Genomic DNA, 24,656 nt, shown 5'->3' with positions numbered 1-24,656 from the left:
ATCCCATCTCCTAGAACTGGAAGGGACCTTGAAAGGTCATCGAGTCCAGCCCCCTGCCTTCACTAGCAGGACCAAGTACTGATTTTGCCCCAGATCCCCAAGTGGCCCCTTCAAGGATTGAACTCACAACCCTGGGTTTAGCAGGCCAACGCTCAAACCACTGAGCTATCCCTCCCCCCCATGGGACCCTGTGCAGCACCCAGCGGACTATGGGGGCTAGGGGACAATTCGACTAGCCACAGCTCATCAGGCAGGAGCAGCGTATGGCCCCGGGGTGAGCGGATCTCAATCCCTCCGACTCCCCCAAGGGCTGCAGAGCCGTGCAGAGGTGGCTGCAGGAGCTGGTGTGTCGGCTCCCACCCCCTTATGGCCACACAGCCTCCGCCCGGCTGGGCTCATTTGTACCAATGATAAGGTCAATAGATTTCCATCTGAGTCACAGTCACTCACAGCAGAAAGTGGCTCCACAGGCTCTAATGTGGCAGCTCAAGCCAGCAGGCAACGTGAGCTGCCTGACAAACCGATCACATGGCCGGGGAGCACTGGCTGTGTGCTCTCTGCACTGCAGCGCTGGCAGGCAGCTCTCCCGCCTGGAAGTGGGGCAGCCACTCCCCGCACGACCCAGCCATGGGCAGTCAGATGTCAGACCTCCAGCACCTGCTCAGCCTGCACCCAGCTTGCTGCAGGAACATCTGCCCTTCCTGCCCACACATGGACCATGTCATCAACTCCACAGAGTCTGGGGCAGCTCAGGGCAGGGGGAGCCAGCTCTGGGGGCAGCAAGCCAGCGATGCGGCTCTGCTGATGCTACACATTGCCCACCCATAACTCCATGTGCGCCACGTCTAAGGGCTCTGCAGAGAGGTAGACAGGCGAGTGCCCCACTCTGCACTCGGAACAGTGGCTTGAGTTTCTGAGACTGGTTCTCTCTCGCCCAACATTTGATACGTTGGGGCACTTTGTGCAGAGGGAGAAATAACAGCAACCCCCGCCCTTCCCAGCTGCAGCACTGCCGCAAGGGGCTGGAGACTGAGCAGGAGCAGTGGGAGAGCTGCTCGCTTGGCTGCATAGGGGCAGGATGGGAATCGCAGGCAGTGACTTTACCCGGAGGAATTTTAGAGCCACTCCAAAATAGGGGGAAAGGCCCTTCTGCAGCACGTGGGTGAGAGACGCCGTGGGCAGCAGGCACTGTCCGAGCTGTGCACCAGAGAGCAGCGGCTTGTGTCACCTCAGTGCCTCCGGCCGGATTTGGGAGTCAGAGCGATCCCTGGAATTCCGCCCTGGGCAGCTGTTGCCCCAACAGATCATTCTCGGGAGAAAGCTCCCAGCTAAACCTGCTGAGGAGCGGTCGGGGCCAGGCCGGGGCTCTGGCAAGCCAAGGTGACGCTGAGGTGTAATGGAGAGCTCGCTGCCTTGTTCTGGCTGCCTGGAGGCCTTCGAGCCAGGCTGCTTTACTGGTGGGGAAGAGGAAAAGCCTCTGCAGTTGAGACACCCACACCCCTTCTCCAGGTGCGATGGGATTTCCCTCCCACTCCAAAGAGCCTCTCTGACTGACCAGGCCCTGCCCCTCGTTCCATGGCCATGTTCGATAGCACCTTCCCCCGGGGGTCAACCAGCCACTGCGGAGCCCGGTACCACTCAGCCTGGGGAAGGGTGGCAGGATCTGGCGAGCAGTGACTGGCAGAAATTACGGACAGTGCCAGAGTCGGGAGAGACCCAGCATGTGAGAAGGGGGGATCCTAGCCCGAGGGCCGCCGGAGGGGGAGGAATCGAGCCACACAGCCCTGGAATCCCACTCACGCAGGCGGGATGGGCCAGGGCTCAGGGCCTCCTAGGCTGAGCTGCTGAAGACATTTGGTGGCTGTAAGGACAGCGCTTGTCGGGTTCCCTCATCCCTCATGTGGGTTCTGTGTGCATGAGAGCTCCCCCCCCCAGTTATCAGAGCCGTAGCCACCCCCGGCTCAGCCCCGATGGCTGGGCCATTGCTGGGGGAGAGGGGTCTAAAGGGAGGGCCCCTCCTGCTGGGGAGGGACGTGTGCATCTGGCCAGGCCTGTTTGTTCTCGTTTGTCTGAGATCCCGGGACCCAAACGCTGGTGCCCCATCGATTTCCCTTGATGGTCTCACTGACAGGACACAGCGGCTCCCTGCCAGCTTTAAGCCAGTCAGCTCCGCCATCCAGCCCCTCAGCTGAAGCTGCCGTTGAGATGAACCCGTTGTCGTGATCCTTGGGACCAGCATAGCTGTCTGGCTGCGGCGTTCTGCACTGGGGATGAACGCTCTCCCTTCCCCCAGCAGGAACCACCCTTCGGCCTCCCCGTAACAAGACAAGCCCCCTCCTGCTGCCCTGCACTGAGCGCTGGGACATGTTCGCTCTCTGGGTCAGGGGCTTCCCTGACACCAGACACGCTTCCCCACTCTCCTCCTTCCCAAGGGACCCACCTCCCTCCGCTGGCTGGGAGCTCGTGACAGGCCACAAGCCCTGTGGGAGCTCAGGCCAGGGGCTTAGGGGGGACCCCAACAGAAAGCAGCCAGAAACCCTCCCTGGCCTGGCTCCCTGGCAGACTCCACCAAATCCTCAGCCTTTGGCCAGGCCCCAGATGTCTGTGGCCTGGGAATTAGCCAGGGTCCAGAGAGCCAAGGGCCAGAGTTCTCCTCCCCGGCACTCTGATTGCTCTAATCCTGCTCTTGTGAGTGTGAGGACTCTGGAACCCGACTACCGACGTTACCAGTCCAATCCCCCCTCAGCCCCCCACTCCTTCCAAACCATGCCAAGCACTGTGGGGCAGGGGCTGACTGTATTCGGTCCTGTACTGTGTCACGCACATCCATGGATAATGAACGCTAATAACCTTCAGCTGCACAACGTCCCTTTCCTCTGTCCCAAATCCCCTGGGCCTCCTGCCCTCCCACACTGGTGATTCGGCCAGGCTAGTGGTGATGTGCAGTCAGACATGTCAGGTTTGGGAGACGGATTATAAAGCCAGAAGGGATCATTGTGATCACCTAAATCCGACCTACTGCATAACCCAGGCCATAGGACTTCCCTGGGCTCATTCCTGTTTGAACTAGAGCAGCTCTTTTAGAAAAACAGCCAATCTGGCTTTGAGAAATTGCCAGTGATGGATGGAGACTCTACCACGAACCTTGGTAGCCAATGGTTAATTACACTCACTGCACCGTATTTCTAATCTCAGTGTCGACATTCAACTTCCAGTCACTGGATCTCGTTATACCTTTATCTGCTGGCTTGAGAGCCCTCTATTTTCAAATGTTGGTTCCCTGTGGAGGTACTTACAGACTGGATCAAGTGACCCCTTAACCTTCTCTTTGTTGAACTAAATCGATTGAGCTGTTTGAGTCTATCACTGTAAGGCAGGTTTTCTAATCCTTTAATCATTCTTGTGACCCTTCTCTGACCCCTGTTCCAATTGATCTGCATCCTCCTTGAACTGCCGACGCTAGAACTGGACACAGTATTCCAGCAGCCGTCTCACCAGTGCCATATAGAGAGTTAATAGAACTGTCCTACTCCTACTCAAGATTCCCGTTTATACATCCAAGGATCGCATTAGCCCTTTTGGCCACAAACTCGCACTGGGAGCTGATGTTTAGCTGATTATTCACCATGACCCCCAAGTGGTCAGAGTCCCTGCTTCCCAGGAGAGAGTCCCCCATCCTGTCAGTATGGTGTACATTCTTAGTTCCAGATTAAAACACATTTGTTTGCTTGTGCCCAGTTTAGATACTGCTTTGTATCCATGAGCTGTTCTCTTCATTATTTGTCATTGCTCTGATCTTTTGTGTCACCTGCAAACATTACCATGGATCAAAGCGTTAACCAGCGGAGGGCCAAGAGTCAATCCCTGTGGGACCCCGCTAGATGATGATTTCCCATTTACAATTGCATTTTGAGTCCTATCAATTAGCCAGTTTTTAAACCGTTTCACATGTGCCATGTTGAGTTTGCATCGTTCTAGTAATCAAAATGCCACGTGGTACCTAGTCAAATCCTTACAGAAATCTATTACATCAACACTATTATCTTGATCAACCAAACTTTGTCATCTCATTAAAAAAGATATCAAATTAGATTGACAAGATCTCTTTTCCATAAGCCCATTAACTATATTACTCTCCTTTAATTCTTTGTTACTCAAGTCCCGTATCAGCCATTCAGTTATTCTGCCTGCCAAGTTGCAGGGCCATCTCCCACAAGGCTCATTATTTTTCAGGGTGTAGGGCTGAGTATTTTTACCAAACCTGGAAGCCAGCCGACAATAAAGAAGTCACAAAGCACCAACTTACAAAAGCAGCGACAACACTCCTATTGTCCACACTTATTAGAAGCTATAGGATGGATTCCAGAGCCTAGTTATCAGAGCCCGGAACCAGGAGACAGGACATGTGAATTTTATTCCCAGCTGGGTGATCTTGAGTAAGATGCTTAACGTCTCCATGCCTTAGTTTCCCTATCGGTGAAACATGGGATAGTAAAGTAGCTACTTACAGGGGTTGTGAGACTTAATTCATTAATATTCATCCAGCACTTTGAGATCCTCAGATGAAAGAGGCATGAGAAGGGCAAATGGTTATTCTCAACAGTATATAAATGAGGAGAGGTCAGACCTGACGCAAAATGAGGAATTTATTGCACTCAGGGTACAGTACCACAGACAGAGCTGAAGTATGTTTGTACATTAATATGGAGGGAGAGTTATGACTGCCGGAATGCTTCTCTTAACACAGTAAGTTCACCCATATTCAGATTTAAGAATAAGATTTAAGAAATTGTAGTTTACCTTCAAGAAAATTGCATGAAAAATATACATTATGTCGCCCTACAAATCCATTATTGGTCATGTGAACAAAAGTAGGCTATTCTGACGGCTGGGATGAAAAAATACCAAGAGGCATCGTAGGCAGGTGAGCAGCCGTGATGCAGCCGTACTGCATGCAAACCACTTGTAAAGCTGTACACAAGTACAGACAACGCTACGCAAACCTGTGGCACAGTTCGGGTTCGGCCTGTCCCTGCTGGCATACAGGGAATGTTGTGAGCTGTGCATTGGAACTGCCCTGTTCTGCATATGCACCTCTTCTCCCTTTAAAGCCCCCAGATCAACCAAAAATAACTATATAAGAAAATGTTTTCATTTTTCCATCCAGTTCCACCTTGGGCTTTGTTTTTGAAACTGTGAACATATGAAATGGAGACCAACATAAATACAGCAAAAAAATCTAGACGGGTGGAATTTGCCTTAGACACTTTGCTATCCCTCCCTAGTCAACATTAGGCTTTAAGGGCCTGATCCAAAACTCGGTGAAGTTGGTGGGAGTCTTTCCATTGACTTGGACAGACTTTGGCTCAGGTGGGCAGAGTGTCCTACGTCATTCTGCCCTTAGGAGAACAGTTGTGTTGAACGTACTGCTTGCCACACGCTTACTCCTCCGGACAGTCGATCTCCTTTATCTCCACTGACCCTTCTGACTGCTGACAGCGGAAACACAGACCTCATGGAGTATGCGCTCCATCAGCAGATGTTCTGCGCTCTGCACCCAAACCAGAGTCCCAGCTCAACTGAGGAGAAAGTCCTAGACTCTGCCAGGGCTAGCGCAAATCTCTGATCCCACAGGGTTGGATGATTTGGGCCACACTGACTCCGAGAGGGAGCCAGTCTCTACGGTCGAGGGGTGTTTCCCTGCCCCATGGGGCAGGACGTTGTGATGTTCAACAGCGAGGCGACCGGGGAAGGTCTGTTGTTTTCATCCATGGATAAGGCAAGGGCATTTGTCTCATTTCCCACTTGCTTTCATTCTGCCCCGGGACAAAGTGCAAACGCCTCTTAGCTAACGGCACCAGCAGTAAAAGATCCACTGCCAAACCAGCCCAGGAAGCAGGTGTGTCTCCCCTTCTCTTCCCTGGGAGCGGGGCCTGTTTACTGCAGGGTTGAAATTTCTCCCAGTCTTCAGCCAATGGAAACTGCCTCCAGATGAGCCCAGACCACCAATGCAGAGGCTCTGAGCCCCAGAAAACAGATGCATCTGGTAGGGTCCCTTTGCTTCCCTTGCTCAGAAGACTTGGTTTAACATGCTAAATAATGCACTAAAGTAACACAGCAGGAGGCAAGGGAAGGCTTTTTAAAGTGAGCGGCCATGGGGCCTTCCACCTCTCCATCCTATTATATTTATATATGTATAGAAAGGAAATAGTAACTAAATAAGGGATCACTTCCATTCCTGGTTACCTGCCATTCGTCTGCCTGCCCTGGTGCGCTGAATTTATGTAGCACAGCAGGCTTGTTCTAAAGAGGGCGGCATGTTGCCCCGATAGTCTGGTAATACACTCTTGAGAGTGAAAAGCAAAGGAGCAGTTGCTCCTGTGTTTCTTCCCAGGGGGGAAACGAAGAGATTTGCATCTCGATAGTTTGTAAAACCAAATCTAAAGGAAACTGAAGACTCCTTTGGGCTGGGTAGGCTTTGGAGAACACAGAGAGCCCAATCTCATCCCAGTGACTTCTGAGGGACTAGAATCTAGCCCTGAGGCGCCCCTGAGAGCCACCAGGCTCATATGCAGCAGGGGATAACCTGGGCCCATTTTCTGGAGAAAAACTCCACAGTTGAAATACTGTGAGATGGACCCAAGGCATCAATCGTCACGGTTTGGGTCCAGGGGGACTCTTCTGCACCATTCACTCATTTCGGATCAGACTCATTCACGAATGTGACAATGGAAGGGTCTGGTGTGTAACCATGGAGACCTGCGGATCACATGGCAGATCGCGTTGACGTGTATGCAGCACGTAATACAGGCTGAAGCACAGGCATATTCTGTGGCTCAAATTTTTGTTAAACTTATTTTCAACCATTAAAAAATATAGTACAATTTGTATTAAGGTTACACTAAATTCTAGAGCTTCCCATGGAAGTCCTGGATCATGTTCAAAAATATTTAATCCCAACAATTTTCACATTGTTCTTATAAAAACAGACATATATGAACAGAAACGAAATACCTGGTACATTTCTGGCACCTTTTTTTGTTTTTGTTTTTCTTTTTTTTTTAACCTTTACAAATTACAAATACACATTCAGTTTTGTTTTTTTCAAAGGAAAAAAAATCGAATGTCTCAGTCATACCACTGCAGAGATGCACTAACCTTCTCTAAACTAAAACGGACTTGACAACGTTGTCATGGTTAGAACTGCCATTCTACACAGACAGAAAAAAGACACCAGCAGCCAAAGAAACATCAACAATGTCGCTGTCCCTCCAATGATAGCAGGAATGGTCCTGTGTGACCGCCAGTTTTGTGAAGAGAAATATTGGTAACTAAGTCATTGGAACCTTTTGCGAATCTTTATGTTTCCATGAAAAGAAAACATTTGAGCATTTGTTTTGTTAAATGTGAACATATTATTCTCCAGAACCAAAGAATATGAATGTGGTGCTTGAATTCCAGTTGTCACAGGGTTAGATCAAGATGGAAGTGGCTACTAAAGGCTCTATTTTGCCTGCTATGTTCCTCCAGCGATTGGGCTCCTGTGGTGAAGTCAGGGAAGGTTTGCTACCTGACTTTCTTCCCTACCATCATCCCACTAGTCTATTCTCTCTTCTCCAAGTGGGGTTTGCCCAATGCCTGACTCACAAGCCGAGTGCAAATCTAGTTGATTTCCTGTTAGCTCAAAGCTGGACGGTGCAGCTCTTACTGGACACTGTTTTCTGCCTCGGAGTAGTGGCAGCGCCCTGGGATGGGTTTGGAACGACAGGAACGTGGTGGTTTGGTTGCTGCCATAAAGTCTTCCCGTGCTGCTGAGATCTGATCAAGTGCACTCTGGCTTTGCATGCTCCGGGAAGATGGGAGGAAGGACTGACTCTGGCTCTTCCCATGCAGAGTTGTGGCTAACTAACCAGCCCACCTGCCCTTCCCAGAGCAGCTATTCCAGAAGAACAGTGGACTCTTCCAGTTGCATGAGGGCACCGTGACCTTGAAGGGCGAATGCTCCAAAATTAACCAGAGCATGTGATAGGATCCTGTATTCCATCGTTATTACCCTGAGATACTTACAATAAAGTGGGCAAAAGGGGAACTCCGACTTTGAGAGAGACTGCATATTCCTTGCACTGGCCACAGTAAATGTTATTAAAAAGCAATAACAGGGGTGAGCAGAAGACAAGCAAGCCTGTCTGTTCCCAGTGTAGCAGAAACACAGCCCGAGAAGATTGTACCCATGCCTGCCAAGGTCTCTCAGACCAGGGTTGATATGCTCAGCAATCGCTGGTTGCACACGTTAAGGCTTCTCTGCAGCAGCTCACATGTTCTTGTATGTGCCTCTCCAGGATTAAAAACAAACTGGGCCAAGCAAGTAGCATGTAACTTGCTAGTTTGGTCTCTGCTTCCCCTTTCTCCCCAGACACCCGAGGGCACCGCGCTGTACCTGCCTGGTAACTTTCCTGAGATGGGCCCCAGGAGAGAGGCTGCTCCCTCTACTCACTGCTCTTTGAATCAGAGAGCGTAGCACCAGATGCCTGATCAAACTCTAGGAGAACCGGAAATGTGTGGGCAGTAGTTAGGCTTAGGACAGTGCTCAGAAAGACTCTCTATGTATAATACTCTGGGTCTAACCCAGCTCTTGGCAGTTAACTGCAGGATCTTGCATGGAGACATTTTAATTTTTAACACCACGAAAAACGTAAAATCTCTTTGCGTGTGGCCAGTGCAGAGTTGGAGACTGTCGCTGCTGCGGGATGGGGCCAGCTGATCCCTGCACCTCCCCACCTTCATGTGTGGGCTGGTAGCTCTGCACTGGTCCTCAGAGGTCTGGTACACCCAGGGAGCGGAGTACAGCCTGCCGGGAACACTCTGAACACATCTATCTCAAGTTAAATAGAATAAATACAGCGAAGAAAACAGTGAAATCATCAATAAAGAGGCAAAAGGACAGACAAGAGTAGGTCCAGGATTCCAATTAAACTCCACATGGTCTCTGGATTAGTTACGGAGGAAGTTCTATTGGAGTGGATTAAGTTCACATTTGGAGACTCTCGTATCACTGTCTTTATATTGAAACTTCATATTCTCTTGTTTCCTAAAAAGAAGAAAAAGGAATGTTTAAAGTTTAAAGGAATGGTTGGGTTTCCACCCACATTAATCAGCCCTGGTCTATATGAGATCAGACCCAGATGAGATCTAGGCCTTGTCAATGCAAGAAAACTGGCTTGATTTCATTAAATTGGTTTAGAAGCTGATGTAGTTAAAGGGTTCAAAACCCCAGGTGTCTCCCTTTGATTTCTATTTAAGAGGGCCCGTGCAAGAGGGCTGTGTCAATTTAACTAGACCCGTTTCTAAACTGATTCGCTATTCGGTACAGTTTTCTCATGGAGACAACAGTATGGCCAACTCCGGACATTCAGAAACCATAAATCAGGTCCCAAAAATCACAAGATTGGTTTAAAAATCACGAGGTTTAAACAGATAATACATTTGGGGTCTTTTACTCTGCCTTCTGGTTTCGGAGCCTTTGGGTCACACTTGGGTCACATTTTCCAGCTTTTCTTCACAACCACAGGGGCTGGAAACTGACTTTTTAAAATGAAAGCCGAGATTCTCATGCAATCTGTGGCCTGTGGGAGCTGGGGCTCTGAGTCAAATGCCAAATATTGTGAGGCTCGTGATAAAACTGAGAGTAGGCAACACTGATTTGAAGACCTAACTCACGCCAAGGCACTGCCTTATTTCTCATGCCCCTAGACACACACACCTGGTTGCTCAAACAGGCCCCTTGTCCTAACATGGAACTCAGAGCTTGGCTGTGAGACTCTCGCCCCATGTAACGGGAGCTGGTTGCTCAGCACCTGGCAGGATCTGGTGCTCTCCTAGTTAGAAGTTAGACAGAAGCCATTGTGCAAAGCAGCTGCGGTAGGTGAGGACAGGACTTCCAGCAGGCCCCGCAGTTTCCCTGGCACTGGGCTTAGCTCAGAGACCCCTCGGGGGAGACTAGTTCAGTGTAACTGCTGTACCTGCCCCACAACGAGCCTGTCGTGTCACTGCAGACTCCACAGAGCCACTCACATCCCCTGCTTTAGACCTCAGGGGTCCTACCTGCGCCTGGGGGAGTCTCACACGCCAAAGGGCCAGGAGAGGGGAGCCCAGCAGTCAGCAGGAGGGTATTAGACCCTCCTTGGCTAAACTCTAACGCCCCCCGCCCCTCGCTCTGATTGTCCGGCTCACCCTGTCCCCAGGGTGGGGTGGAAATGCTGGTGCTGTTGAAACTCCCCTAAAGACTGATTTTCTGGCTGACCCGCTGCATCATTTGCCCACCGGGACACAGAGGGCGATAAGAAGCAGAGATGTTCTCTCAGGAGGGACCTTGAGGGGGGTTCGTAACCTTCCCTCTTGCTGTGAGTTTGCGCCAAGCCTTCACCTTCAGTTTAACGTAATGTACGGCTGGAGAGAACTGAGGCACTGAAAGGCCAACTCACCCCTGTCTCGTAAATTGGGTTGTCAAACTCCGTCTCTACGGTGATCTGGCTGTATGGGTGGGAATACATGAGGGGCAAGCGCAAGTTGGAGTAGTACCGACATCTGAGAAAAAGAGACGCAAGACAGAGAAGTCACCTCGCTGGGTCGGAACAACGCAGAACCCAATGGCTTGCGCATGTGGAGTGGTGAAGCCAATGGAGCAAGGCAACCCACACTCACGCTCCCAAATCACCCATTCCCCTTTGCTCTCCCGCCTGCATTCACTGCTCAGCACGGAGATCACGCAATACCGGCAGCAAATACTGCGAGGTAAGGGCCTAATTATCAGAGCTGCCTGGCCCCTCAGCACCCACAGGGTCCGGGGTAGCTGCTGGGTGCTCCCTCTCGGGAGGAACACAGCACTGGGCAGAGGGCACTTGGAGGCTTCTGAGCTGCTGTTTGCCCAGCGCTCTGAGATCCCTGGAGAAGTGCCCAGTGTTGCTTTTAGAGTGGGTCCCCACCTTGTGATATAGATGTATGCGCCCCCCAGCAGTAGTGAGATGATCAGCACTGGGATGAATATGGCTAGCGCCATGTTTCCCCCTTCGAGCGACGTCTCTGCGGCAGCTTCTGCTACTGAAAACACAATATTCATTATGTTCCCATAGGCCAAACGTTTAGGATTCACCCCCCCCCGCCCCGCCCTTGGGCTCTGCTTCCCTCCTAACCTTTCCCTCCCCTCATGGTACTGCCTTGTCTCTGTGGCCAGCTGCAGAATGAAGCTTGTTTGAAATGTAACCGTAAGACCCAGGTTTCTTCAGGGCCACCCAGAGGATTCAGGGGGCCTGGGGTCTTCGGCAGCGGGGGGCCCCCGCCGCCGAATTCCCGCTGAAGACCCGGCACTTTGGTGACGGGTCTTGGGGCGGAAGGAACCCCCGCCGCTGAATTGTCACCGAAGACCTGGAGTGGAAGAAGCTCCGGGGGCCCGGGCCCCACGAGAATTTTCCAGGGCGCCCGGAGCGAGTGAAGGACCCCGCTCCAGGGGCCCCGAAAAACTCTCGTGGGGGCCTGGGGCAAATTGCCCCACTTGCCCCCCCCCTCTGGGTGGCCCTGGGTTTCTTCACAAGCCCAAACCAACCCCATCTATTGTCTAGTGTCCCATAACAGCTGGGAGCACAAAGTGGGGCCTTGAGGTGCCCTGCAGGAGATGGGCAGGTGAAAGAGAGATTTTATTGTCTGAAATGCAATTGCTCTCCAGTGGTCCCAGCTGCAGGCCCCAGTGGGTGACCACGAGTACTCAAAGCCTCAGACCAAGCCCTTCTGCCCAGAGGACCTCCCCAAATATTCCATCCCTCTGAAGAGTCCTGCACTGAGGGCACGTGACACCCTCCCATGCAGAGCCGTCAGCCCAGCTGCATTCCAGAGTCCCTAATTTCTGAACTGCAGAGCAATGTCAATGCTGCAATGCATACTTGTTGCAAATTTGTTTGCATTATCTGACCAAATGCAGGTGCTGCACTCTCCAGAGGGCGGTGCCAGACATGTGCTCTGCCTGACTGGGATTTTCCAGCAAATGGATTTCACTCACCTTCTAAAGCGTGTTCAAAACTGTCTTGATTCACTGCAAGAGAAATTGGGAATTGTTGGCAGGGTTCGAGATGGTCATGGGGGCTGGCAGCCTCGTGTGAAATGTGAAAAATACCCACATTTCCCTTAGGTGGATTTACTGTTTTCCCTCTTTGTGAAAACTCTAGTGCCCCAGGCCAGAAATTAGAACTAGCCAGAAGGACATTCCCAGCAGCATAAGGAACCCCCCTGGATCTCCTCCTTCAGGGGAAGCTCGCTGAGCACTTTCATAGGAACATCTGATGGGCAATTGTCTGCTCTCTTTTCTCCATCAGTGGCTTGTTTCAAATGCTTCCAAGAAAGGTGCCAGAAAGCCCATCGTGGGTGATTATGGAATGACTTCCCCTTTGGGGACATTTCCTGCAACCCCGTCAGGAGCAGTCGCCTCATGCCCTGAGCACGAGAGTTTATAACAGTCATTAATATTTTCAGCCCTGTCTAATTTAACTGTGGCTTCTCTCATTATCCATATCACTGTCTGTTTCTTTCTTGAATCCTGCTCTACTCTTGGTCTCAATTGCATCTTGTGACAGTGAGTTCCAAAGGCTAATCCCATGCTGGGTAAAAGGAGATTTCCTTGCATCAATTTTAAATTTGCTGCCTTTCAATTGCTTTGAATATCCTCTCGTCCTTGTTTTAGGAGAGAGAGGAAATAAAGTTCTGGTGGGCATCCTGCATGAGTGTCCCTGTGCATCCTTCTCAACTTCCCCTCCCATTCACACCCATGCCCCTGCCCTCTGCAGTGACACACCCCAAAGGTCTCTTCCATCAGCACGTGGGCACGGGGAGTCCCCCAATTTGGAGTTTCTGCTTCTCTCCACAGACCCCAAACTGTGCCCCCAACACTGAGCTCTTTGGATGCTTTTGGCCTTTCTGCACCCACCGAAGGCATTCCCGGACTGGCCTTACAACAAGCGCCATATAACTACAGGGCACTCAGCTGCCAAGCGAAGCCTGGGGTCAGGGGAATTACATTATCCTCTCCTGAGCAATCTGCAAAAGCCTGGAAATACACTGCTGGTCCGGGACACTGTTACTGGGCAATTCACAGGAAATTGCGGGATGGTTATTCCCTGCTGTTTAGTGTGTTACCAGGAGGTCCCTCCTTGTGTCCAGGAAATAGACTCAAACTGAAAACTGGCCAGTTCACCAAGCAGAGCTTCCTCTGGGCCAAGGGTTATGGTCATCAACTCGTGACCCAAGGCAGAATCACAATGGTCCACGTAGAGAAATGTTAAATGCAGGAACAAAGTGTTCACCGGACGTGGGGCAGAATCCAGACCCCTCTGGACACTCTGGGGTCCATTCCTGCTCCCCGAGCCCTGTCTGCCACGTGCTGGGCAACTGCTGCTAGTTAGCAGCTTCTGACACAGTTCACTAGGAAGGGGTTGAGATGGATTCCCTCCCCGGGGCGGGCAGAACCTCTTAGAGATAAATCCGTAACAACTACCAAAATCTCCGATGCCCGTGGCTGGAAACCTGGCAACACCAATGCGTCAGAGAGCCTGGGTGACACCTGGAGAGCTGTTTGTTTTCAGGGCTGAAGGTAAAACAGAAGAAGGAGCTCTTAAGGAGGGGACTGCAGTGACATGCTCTGCTGCCTTTTAATGGCGGTGAGAATGGGGAAATCTCCGTGCTGGAGGACGTCGCTGCTCAGAGCTAATTCTCTGGCGTGGCGGGAACTAGCTGAGGACACCTGCAAAATCCTGGTAGATTCCAGCCCCTTCCCAAACTGCGGTCTTGTTTTCCAGCTGTCTCAGAAAGCTCGTTACCTTTGCAGATGGGCAGGGGTCCGCTCCAGTGGGACGGCTGGCCCAGAATGCATTTGATAGTAACCTCGCCCATTAGCTCAAAGCCTTCATAACACATGAACGTCAGGGATTCGCCTGGCAAGTAAAGGCGTTTGTAGAGTATTTGGTAGCCATTTTCAGGTAATCCTGGATTATCACAGGCAAGGGACTCTTCAGCTGAAAAGAAACATCCCAGTGAGAGTCACGCTTTTTCTGCCTGTCCCGAGCGTTTACCTAGCCGTCAGTCCAGTACTGTGGGATCTAAGCCGTAGCCACAGTAATCACTGGATTTATTTTTTCCTCACCTTCACCAACTGCATTTGGCTAAAGAGGAACAGTATGTCAGGCAATAGCCTGGTATATTAGTCCGTTCAACAGCTGTTAAGTGTGTAAGAAGGTGAACTTTGTGCTCTGGTATTCACCAGCAGAAGTTGGTCCAATACAAGATATTATCTCCCCCACCTTGTCTTGCTAATATCCTGGGACTGACACAACTACAAGTACACTGCATACTGGTATTATACAGTCACCATCACCATGAAAATATACACACACTCCAGAGCTGGGCACAGACTTATTCCCATAGGAAATAGTGGGACCTGAAGCATTAATTCTGTGAAGGGACATCTGAGCTCTTTGGCAATAATCTAGCATCGCTGTTCTCTGTCATGGCCCCAGAGAAAGGATGAGCGGGAGAACTAGGAACATCAGCAAAAGCCCTCCTCCAGAACACACCGGAATAAAACAACACAGTGCGCTGGCAAATGGAGCTGTGATTTCCCAGTGCTGCTCTCTCTTCCTCACACTGGCTATGGAGCGAACTCCTGAATTTCAGGATGTGCTACGACAACAAACCTGATCCACACAAGGGTTGCGGGAAGTGGCTACTCAGCAGAAATGCCAAGGCAGAACTGATAGGCCTGTCAGAGAACAGCCTGGGACTCTGTCTACAGGCCGGGCCTCCGTAGAGCAGATACAAACCGACTGCCGACTCTGGTCTCCAGGCCCTGCAGAGCGATGAGCACTGTGATAGCCAACCTAGCCTGCGCAGCCTTTGTAGAATGCCAAAGGGTCTCATCAGGCAAGTGGGGCCGAGTCTTGCCTCTGCCCAGAGGATGATGGGGGGAGCTGAAGCTACTTAAAACGACACAGCAAACTCCAGGAACAGATGGGGTTTCAGACAAGCCCAAGGTGGTATTCTGCAGGGAGAGGTCATGAGAGGCAGAGAGCGGGCGGCCCTGCCAGATGGGCCCAGCCAACAAAGCAGTGTGACTGCAAAGAGACTTTGCTCCATTGACCAGAGTGGAGTGACGGCCGATTGACACCGGCTGGGGATCGGGCCCAAAGCTTTCCCTTAGCTTTTTACACAACTGTTTACAATCCGGAACCCCTCTTACCCCTTCTTTTTATCCTATGACTGCTGGTGTTAACAGGCCACTCCACCTCGAATGGGCCCTTAGAATATGTGCTGACGACTTATGCTAAACTCTCTCTTCCACCTTGCACTTAGCTGTGATGCCGGGAATACCTTGCCGCTGGAAAGTTGGTCTCTCTCACCAACAGAAGCGGGTCCAGTAAAAGCTATTCCCTCCCCCTTGTCTCTTGCTATGAAATCAAACATTTAGGGGGGAAGCCGGCTTGGGCTAAGTGTCCAGCAGAGGGAGCAGAGACTGGGTGCTGCATGGAACAGGCAGGTTGCAAGTGAGCGGGGCAAGGGCACCGTCAGCTCTTAGCCAGCACTTTCTGGGGCGCCCTGTGTGTCCCTGTAAAGGTGCTAGGAGCCCCGGGGGCATGCGCTGTGCAGTCTGCGGCACTGGGGCAGCTGCTCTGGTCCAGGCACAGTGAGGGGCGCAGAGAGTCCCGGTTCTGAGTGGGGCGGAAGCAGTAGCTAAACCCCGACCGGCGCTCTGCCCAGGCTGGGTGTTGACCCAACACCAGCATTTCTGGGGCCAGGCCAACCACTGACTGTCACCCAGGGTCCAGGAGGCTGCCCCTTCCCCTTGTGCTCCCGAGGAGGCAGGGCAGAGCCGAGGACTCCAGTAAGGCAGTGAGTAGTGGCTACAGAATGCCAGCAGAGGGAGGTGATCGTTGCCATTAGCTCACTGACTTGTCCAGCCGCTGCCAGGCAAAGGCTGGGGAGCATGCTAAAAGGAAGGCGACAGGCAGCAGCAAAAGGTGTGGGGGGGTGACAGCGCTCCTCCTAGATTCGGCCCTCTAGCTCCCTCGTGTAAGGAACCTGGTTGCACAGCTGCCTGGTCAGCAGCAAGGTGCGAGCTCAGGATCTTCCACGCCATATTACAGGCCTCCTCCAGCTAAAGGACATTTGCCATTTATGGTACGGGTTACTGGGTTTGTATCCTGCAGGAGTGAGAGCATGGCAAAATCACAGACACTTACGCAGATCTGGCGCCCTCCCCAGCAAATGACAGGAGTTCATGCATCGCCAGCCACCCCTTCCCCCCGCCCCCAATACACGACATGGACTCTGGAAAGATTCCCAAGAGAAGTAATATGCAGCATCAGTGCTGCCAATTCATGTGATTTGATCATGTCTCTCATGGTATTTGGCACTCCTCTTAAAAACCCCAGCTCCCGGAGTCAGGTGATTTACACGAGACTCTCAGCTTGCATTTTTCAAAGTCCTGGCAACCAATAAAAACACCCCTCCCCCATTTATCGTTTTTTAAAACCTTATGATTTTTAAGCCAGTCTCATGATCTTTGGGGTCCAGCTCATGATTCTGACTAGCTGGGGCTGGTGATACTTGGTGCCTTGGAGGCCTGGCTGGATCACTGAAGGGAAAGTGGTCACGAACGGTGCCTGTAGGGACAAGGGCACTGGCTCGCTGAAGCAGCATGCTCCCTGCGTGTGAGGAGTATCTCCCCTGGGGCGAGTAGGGTTTTCACTGCTTGAACCATTTCAATATGTTTTTTCATTGAAAATGGCCTTAAAAAAAAAAAAGACACCACTGATCTTTTCATGAAAACGGCCGACATGGTCAGCACCTACAAAATGGCCTGCCATCTTCTGGCCCCTTTCCCAAGTTTTGACTGAAAAATCCTGGCCATGGCCATTGAAATGACAAGGAACGTGGACACCTCCCCAATTTTGAAAGCAATATTAATGACAAATGGGGGAAAACTGAAAAATGGGTCAATTTTGAAGCCTGCGAAATGAAATCAAGGCGGCACTGTCTCGCAGTAATAGGGATTTGACCAGCTCTGCTGGTGGTAACAGCCAGCGTACAACTGGGGTGGCCTTTGCTCTAGATCAGGAGCTGGGGGACAAAGGGGCAGGAGCTGCTGAGCAGGGAAGATATTGAGTTTCTTCACCTTCCTTGCACCAGTCAGCGTTGCCTTCCGCTCTGGCAGTATCGGACCCCATTAGCAGGCAGGGTCAGGAGCTGGTAGCACCCCTGCAGGGAGATGGGGTGACACAGGTCTTCTGCAAACGAGATGGGAGGCCACAGAACAAAACCCACAGTGATTTCAGCAGCAGGTGCTGCTTGTTCTGCTGTTGCAGGGAGACCTGCTATCAGGGGTGTTTCTATTACCCTGCTGCTCATCAGCCTCTTTAACGAGCTTTTACTTATCCTCTCATTCTAGACCCTGGTTATTTGAATTGTTATTAATTGCTTTGAATTGCTGGTGTGTAGGAAGGGATTCTTCAAACTTCCGGCAACAAAGAAAAGGCCTCCTGGATGGATGGGACCAGTGCGGCCCACATGGTATCTAGTGTACGGCATCTGGGGCTATAGCCGGGAGAACGTCCCTAAAGATCTCGCTGTTGAAAGGAGGGAAAAGCCCGGAGGAAACTGGAGGTGACAGAACAGGAGCAATGGTTTCTGATGCCTGGCTTGGTATGTCTGGTGCTTACAGAATGGACTGTCTGCTGGGACCCTGGGCTCATCCACTGCTTCCTCCAGCGGGTTCTGAATTCCCAATGGGAAACTTGCAAATCAATTCAGATAACAAGGAGTAAAGTAAAACTGCAGCCGCGAGAAGAGAAATAATTGCAACACCATAGAGCATGGAGCCCAACTTACAGACACAGTGGGGTAGCCTTGATGTCCAGATTGGAGTTCCTGTTTCGCGGCTGTAACACGTAAGAAGGGAACTTCCTTCCAGTACAAAGCCTGGGTTGCACGTGTATTGAATGGTGGTTCCAACCAGCAGCACTGGATCAGAAATTAAACGGGTCGAGTGGTCCACTTCCCCAGGGTCTGTGCAGTACATAACTAGAGACAAACAGGCTGTGTAACTCCTCACAGGAACGTGACACAGGACAAGCAGCAAGGCAGGCAGTGGGGGCAGATAAACAGATCAGTAGCTCTGAAATGGACTGGTGTGGAGTCCACTGGCAAAGTCACGGGAAGGAGGTTGGAAAACGCTTTATTCAGCATGTGTTCAGCACAAGCGAGTCCCATTTCATATGCACCCTGACATTAAATGGGTCTGATCCAGAGTCCAGAGATGTCAAAGGAAAGCTCCCCATTGATCTGAATGGGCTTTGGACCTGGCTGACTGTGTGCACGAACCCAGCAATACCAAGCAGTGTGTGTGTGGGGGTGGGGTGGGGTGGGGGAGTTGTCTTACTTTTTTCACAAAACGGAGGGTCGCTGCTCCAGGTGAGGTCCCATTGGCAGGTGAGCGTGTCACTTCCTACGATGTCATATCCTGGATCACACTGGTAGGTGATCTTGGCCCCTCTCACTAGCGCTGTGTGTGATGTGGTCTTCCACCCGTTCTGAATTTCAGGCAGGTCTGAACACGAGTCATTCCTTGAGACCTCTGTAGCCACAGAAAGATGCTCGCTAGTACTTAACGATCTGCACAGATTGCCCCTGGGCCTGCCTGCTTGCTTTCTCACCAACAGGGGGCGACCTTTCTCGGTGCTGCACAGGCTGCCCGGAGAGGGGTTATTTGATTTACAAAGTGAAGCTGATGACCCTTCCAGCTCTGAATGTGAAAAGCATATAGCCGGCCATTTGCTAGCCCTGGCGGTGCTGGTGCCATGGTCAGCAGAGGGAGCGTCACAGCACAGTGTGATCAGCACAGCACCGGGTTAGGGCTGGGTTTAGAGGCTTCAAAAATCCCGCTAGACCCTAACGAGTTTCAGAAATGGGCGGCGCTTCCTAAGCATCCCTTCACTGCCCAGGCAAGCGGTGTGCCTGGGCCTTTACACCTATTGCTGCCCTTCTGTTAACGATCTGTCCCATCGTTAATGAGGAGCTGAAATATCCTCCTGGGCCCAGATCCCCAAAGGACGGGGCTGGCCATGGGGAATTCCCGGCTAACCAAAGCCGCCTGGTACATTTGCCTTGATTTGGAGGCTAAACGCAGTTTGTCAGCATTAGTGTAAGTTTAGCAGAAGCCAGTTGCAGGCAGTTGATCCCGAAGGGTTTGAGTTTTCACGCCTGCTGTGAAAGCAGCGCTAGCCGAGCACAGCACTTACAGTTCCGGGCTAATTTGCTCCACCGTATTATTTCCTGCCCCCTATGTTCCTAAGGTCGGTGACTTTCAAGCGGATCGCTGTGTCCACAGACGCAGTGCGGCGCTTTACGGAAGGGGCCCTGCAGATCACAGCTGACCTGCACTGTATCTCATTCTCTGCTGCTGTAATAGTGCATGCAGGCGGGAAGGAGAAATGCTCGCTGGGCACCACTGCCAGCTCCTGGAGGGGGGCCAGGTGCTCTGTCTGTGTGCAAGCCGGGCGCTCTGCATGTGTGCAAACTGGACACTCTGCATGTGTGCAAACTGGACACTCTGCGTGTGTGCAAGCCGGGCGTTCTGCGCGTTTGCAAACCGGGCACTCTGCATGTGTGCAAGCTGGGCGCTCTTCGTGTGTGCAAGCCGGGCGTTCTGCGCGTTTGCAAACCGGGCACTCTGCATGTGTGCAAGCTGGGCGCTCTTCGTGTGTGCAAGCCGGGCGTTCTGCGCGTTTGCAAACCGGGCACTCTGCATGTGTGCAAGCTGGGCGCTCTTCGTGTGTGTGCAAGCCGGGCACTCTGTGTATGCACAAACAGGGCTCTGGATGCAGCTGGAGTGTTGCAATGCACACGTGGTACTGGGTAGCCCATCACCACCCTGGGTCGGTGCTGAGGGACCAACGGATGAGCCTGACCAAAGCACTCCCACAGCCATGCTAGTGCAACCCACCCCGTGCAGTGAGCCAGCCCCCGCCATGCATCGGGGAAGCCAGGAGGACACTAGGTGGCGTGTGTAGAATGAGGGAGTTAGAGGGTTCAGAAGGTGGGAATGAGTGACCGTAGGGTTACCATACGTCCGGATTTTCCCGGACATGTCCGGCTTTTGGGGGCTCAAATCCCCGTCCGGGGGGAAATCCCCAAAAGCCGGGCATGTCCGGGAAAATCGGGAGGTCAGCCGGGCCGGTGGGGAGCCGGGTCAGCCGGGCCCGCGGGGAGCCGGGCCTGCGGGGAGCCGGGCCAGCCGGGCCCGCGGGGAGCCGGGCCCGCGGGGCCGGGAGCCGGGAGCCGGGGGCCGGGGGGTGCGCCGGGCCGCCGGGGGCCGGCAGTGCTGGGCGGGCCGGGGGTGGTCGGCCGGGGCCGGCACCCCAGGGCCCCAGCTGACCCAGGCTGGAAACGCCGGGGGGCCAGCCTGGGCCGCGCCTCCTCCCCCCACACCCCCCTTACCTGCTTCAGGCTTCCCGCGAATCAAATATTCGCGGGAAGCAGGGGAGGGGGCGGAGACTTTGGGGAGGGGGCGGGGTTGGGCGGGGTTGTGGGCGGGGCTGGGGGCGGGGCCAGGGGCCGTGGAGTGTCCTCCATTTGGAGGCACAAAATATGGTAACCCTAAGTGACCGGCCCCAGGTAAGGCCAAGGGGCCAGGCTATCCCCACAGAGTCAGGGAGCCGTCAGTCAGCACCAAGCACCTCCCACCCCCAATCCTGAGGCAGTGAGCGTCACTCTGGCCTTTCCCCATGGCCGGTGCGGTGCTGCAGTTTGGCAGCGCTGTCTGGCCCAGCCCATGGGGGCCTGCAGGGCTGGAGAATGCTGCAAGGGCTGGCAGAAGGCCAGGGACAGTAGCCTCAGAGGGCTGTTGTAGCAGGTGGCCATTGCCTGGGGGATGTAGGCAATAGCGGCTACGGGTTTCAGAGGAGCACAGGGAGCCTCTGCTGCTCTAACAGCCTGCCCAGGGCTAGCGCATGGGTCGGCTGAGCAGCGCCAGAGCCCTGGGGCCCATTGCCTGCCCTGGGTGAGGTAGCTCAGCGTCGGAAAACCTGCATCCCCTCACTCACCCCCCCACATTCTGAGTTAGAATTCACTGAGTCGCGGCCCTGGCAGACGCCACACCCAGATGCAACGTGTCCAGCCTCACTGTCCCAAGAGCAGATCACAGTGCCTCCCCTCACTGCTCCAAGAGCAGATTGCAGTGCCCCCCCTCACTTCCCCAAGAGCAGATCGCAGTGCCCCCCCTCACTGCCCCAAGAGCAGATCGCAGTGGAGGCCCTGGTTGAACGGGGCAGCCCCCCCGGCACACCTACCTATGTAGTTCATGATAAATCCCTGCCCCTTCCCGAAGATGAGGCCCGCGGGGTCAGAGTGGAACTGGATGGTGAGGTCGGGGGTGGAGGAGTAGAGCTTCTGGGGGCCACTGCTGCCAACGTACTGCCCCAGGATCCGGGCCGTGAGCTCGTCCCCGTCGTAAATGGTCAGGATGTCGCTGTTGCTCAGGTTCAGGCTGGGAAGGGAAGCACAGAGAGGAGCCTGGTCAGACCGGGCGCACAGGGGAATCCAGCCGGCACGTTACTGAGTCAGACCCAGGGGACGTGGGTACTGGACCCCGCCAGTTCCAGGCCACGACATCACCAAACATGTCCGCAAGGCCCGGAGCCACCCCCCAGCAGACTCCCCTCACTTCTTCCATGCCCAGGACTTGGGTATGGAAGCGAAGTGTGTGGACCCAATGTTCTGACGAGCGCCCGGAGAAATCTCTGCTCCTGGAGGGCTCAGCAGGTCCCTGTGCAGGCTGTTCCCTGTCTGCGATCGTTTGAATTAACACAGGGGCCGATCCGGCGCCAGTGAGCAAGGCGTGGGACAGGGAGCGTTGCAGAGCTGCGGTGGACCTGAAAGCCTGCGGCCTGCGCCCGTGGCTGCACGGTGCACGGACGGCACGAGGGGGCTGATCTCTGACTGGACGAAGCACAGAACACGTCTGCCTCTTCGGGCTTTTTCACAGTGGTGCCGTGAGCAACCGTCACCCCCTTTCACCCGCTGCCGGCGTTGGCTGCCTTCTGATGGCACGGCTGGATTTCCCACAGCTTAATTGAACTGAATTCTTTGTTCCTTTCGTACGGCAGAAAGTTCAGTGCTATGGGACATGGAGATGAGATGACTGGCTCCTGCTCTGAAGGGGAATTTAAGTTATCGTGTCAAAACATCCCACACCGCCGACGTTCCCGCTGGAACCGAAGCCTCAGGCGGCTCTGGGAGCAGCAGGAAGCCGGGGCCGGAACGAGGTGGGCAATAGGCAGGGTTACTTCCTAGCTAGCAGTGGCTTGCTACAGGCCTCCATCAGGGCCTTCTCTTGCCCTGCTGCTGGGTCAGTGTGTGCCTAGCTCTCGCCCTCCTCCTGGGGCATTGCCTCCCTCTGTCACCGCTGCCTCCCTCCCTTCCCACAGCCGGCATCTGCTCCACCCCCACCTCTGACCACGCGGCGTGTCCAGTTTTCCAGTGAGGAGCAGGAGGATCGCTAGGAGGAGGTCGCTCTAACGAGTCCTTGGGGCGGGGCGGATCTGACAGGCTGGTGCTGGCCTGGCCCTGGAACCAAGTGGCAGCGATGCCCAGGGATCACAGCCTGAGCGGATGTAAATCGGTGCAGCTCCACTGAATTCAGGGGCAATTTAAATCTGGCCCAGAAAGCGTGGAGCAGGCATGGCCACCTGGAAAGCTGCGCCGAGACCACTGCACGCATCACTGGAAGGGGACTTTCAAAATTCCCAGGACTTTAAGGGGTGGGGCTCACGGTTGGTCACCCGAGGGCAGGGCAGTAGAGTTCAAACGATGACCAGAGAGGCGAGAACAGGCATTGTGGGACACCTCCCGGAGGCCAATCGCAGCACTGTAATCGACCAGGGTGTCTACACTGGCCCCTGTAGCCCCAGCACAGAAAGCTCTACGCCTCTCGTCGGGGTGGTTTTTTTTACCGTGCTGCAACTGTGGAGTTTCTGCGCACTAAGTGGCTTGGCAGTGTGTAACCTCGGGAGTTACAGCGCAGAAACCTGCCAGTGTGGACAAGGCTTTATTCCCAGGGCTCAGACGTGATTCTGAAGGACAAGCCTGTCAAATGGGCCAGAACGCACCAGATAGCAGGTATTTTTCCAAACCTCTCCCCAGGGCAGGAGACCCCCCAGCTTTCCCCTCCCCTCCCCAAATCACACCAGTGGAGCAGTATGCTCTGAGGGGGCTTTCAGTGGCGAAGTCTCTGTGTCTCTAGACAAGTCCATTGACAGACCGTCATTTGCCAAACAGGGTGCCTCCATCTCAGGGCTATGAGAAAACCATAGCTTGGCCAGACTTTCCTCCTTGTCCCCCATGGAGAGCAATGCCCCCCTGGACAAAAGAGGGGGCTGTCAGGGCTGCTGGGAGAAATATTTGTAGTAGCCCCATGTTAGGATATCAGCAGCACATCACTGCGTAGCTCAGAAGCGTGTCATCACACAGCAGTCAACCTAGTATAACCGGCCATCCTGTCTTCAGGTTAACAAGGGGTGTGTGTGTCTGTATTCCTGCCAATCACACTACCCGCAAGAGAGACCAACACCACGCCTGCCAAGCCCTCCTCCCAAAAGAGAGCCCAGCCCCTCAGGCACCTGAGCGCAGGGGGACCAGGGAACACAGCAGACAGCACGGTTCCTTGGCCTCTCAACGTCTCTGCTAATTGAGTGCTGCTCTGGACGGATCAAAGGGGAGCTGCTGTCAGTGGGATGCAGAGTCTGGGATTGCAGGGGAGATCCAAGGAACACACCATGCTGAGGGAGGCCCTCCAACCGCCTCCTCATTTGGTGGCAGAGGCTCATGACTGATTGGCACCTGGAAGCCGAAGTCCCTCTCCTCTCCCCTGGCTCCAGGGCAAACGGGTGGGGAGGAAGGGAGTGCAGCTGTATCTGGGGATGAACAGAGACAACTCGTCTCCCATGCTGTCAGCCCAGGGCTGTGAAATCTCCCGCCAGGGCCAGCCTGAACAGAGATGAGCTGAGACGCACTAAGTGACAAATCAACCCAGAAGAAACTGATAAATAAACAACACCTTCCGCCTTCTCTGCCATGCTGTCAGAGCTTCAGATCAGTACCAAGCAATTCCAGCTCTCCTCCATGGGGCAGCTGGCTCTCTTCAGAGAGACACTCCTTGCTGTGCCCGGCTGGTATTTTCACCAGGACTTTGCTTTTCCAGCTCCCATCTTTGGGACCGGTTCTCCAGGCACACGCAAGCCCTTTGTCCCAGGGGGACAGACTGAACCAGAAATGGAAGCTGCTGCTGCAAATGCCTGGTGGGTCTGTCCAGCGGGTGCCAGTTTTAAATGCCCAGCTATGGCTTAATAGTTTGCTAAGCCATTTGCGATGCTCTTTGGGAACTTCTGGAGCACGGGAGAGAGCCCAGAGGACTGGAAAGGGGCGAGTATAGCACCGCTCTATGAAAAGGGGAATAAGGACAACCCAGGGAATTACAGACCAGTCAGCTTCACTTTGGTACCGGGAAGATAATGGAGCAGATAATCAAACCAGGGCTTTGTAAGCACCTAGCAGATAATAGGGTGATA

At 53.4% G+C, this 24,656-nt stretch overlaps 1 protein-coding gene across 2 annotated transcripts in view; it reads right to left on the bottom strand.

The window, feature by feature from the left end:
• Positions 1-4,628: 4,628 nt before the first annotated feature.
• Positions 4,629-24,656, bottom strand: part of SEZ6L (seizure related 6 homolog like) — a 155,228-nt gene continuing 135,200 nt past the window's right edge. The window contains exons 10-17 of one of the 2 annotated variants that reach the window (XM_065568899.1): positions 21,381-21,577; positions 18,473-18,667; positions 17,923-18,114; positions 13,860-14,054; positions 12,050-12,082; positions 10,983-11,097; positions 10,482-10,584; positions 4,629-9,088 (exon numbers count right to left, since the gene is read on the bottom strand). In XM_065568899.1, coding sequence (XP_065424971.1) covers positions 9,059-9,088; positions 10,482-10,584; positions 10,983-11,097; positions 12,050-12,082; positions 13,860-14,054; positions 17,923-18,114; positions 18,473-18,667; positions 21,381-21,577 — 1,060 coding nt within the window. In that variant the 3' untranslated portion in view covers positions 4,629-9,058. The remainder of the gene's footprint in view (positions 9,089-10,481; positions 10,585-10,982; positions 11,098-12,049; positions 12,083-13,859; positions 14,055-17,922; positions 18,115-18,472; positions 18,668-21,380; positions 21,578-24,656) is intronic. The other variant, XM_065568897.1, reaches the window with a different exon arrangement.

This window comes from Chrysemys picta, chromosome 15 (genome assembly GCF_011386835.1).
Source record: "Chrysemys picta bellii isolate R12L10 chromosome 15, ASM1138683v2, whole genome shotgun sequence".
Classification (NCBI taxonomy): Eukaryota; Metazoa; Chordata; order Testudines; family Emydidae; genus Chrysemys; species Chrysemys picta.
This window is presented reverse-complemented; position numbering and strand designations above follow the sequence as displayed.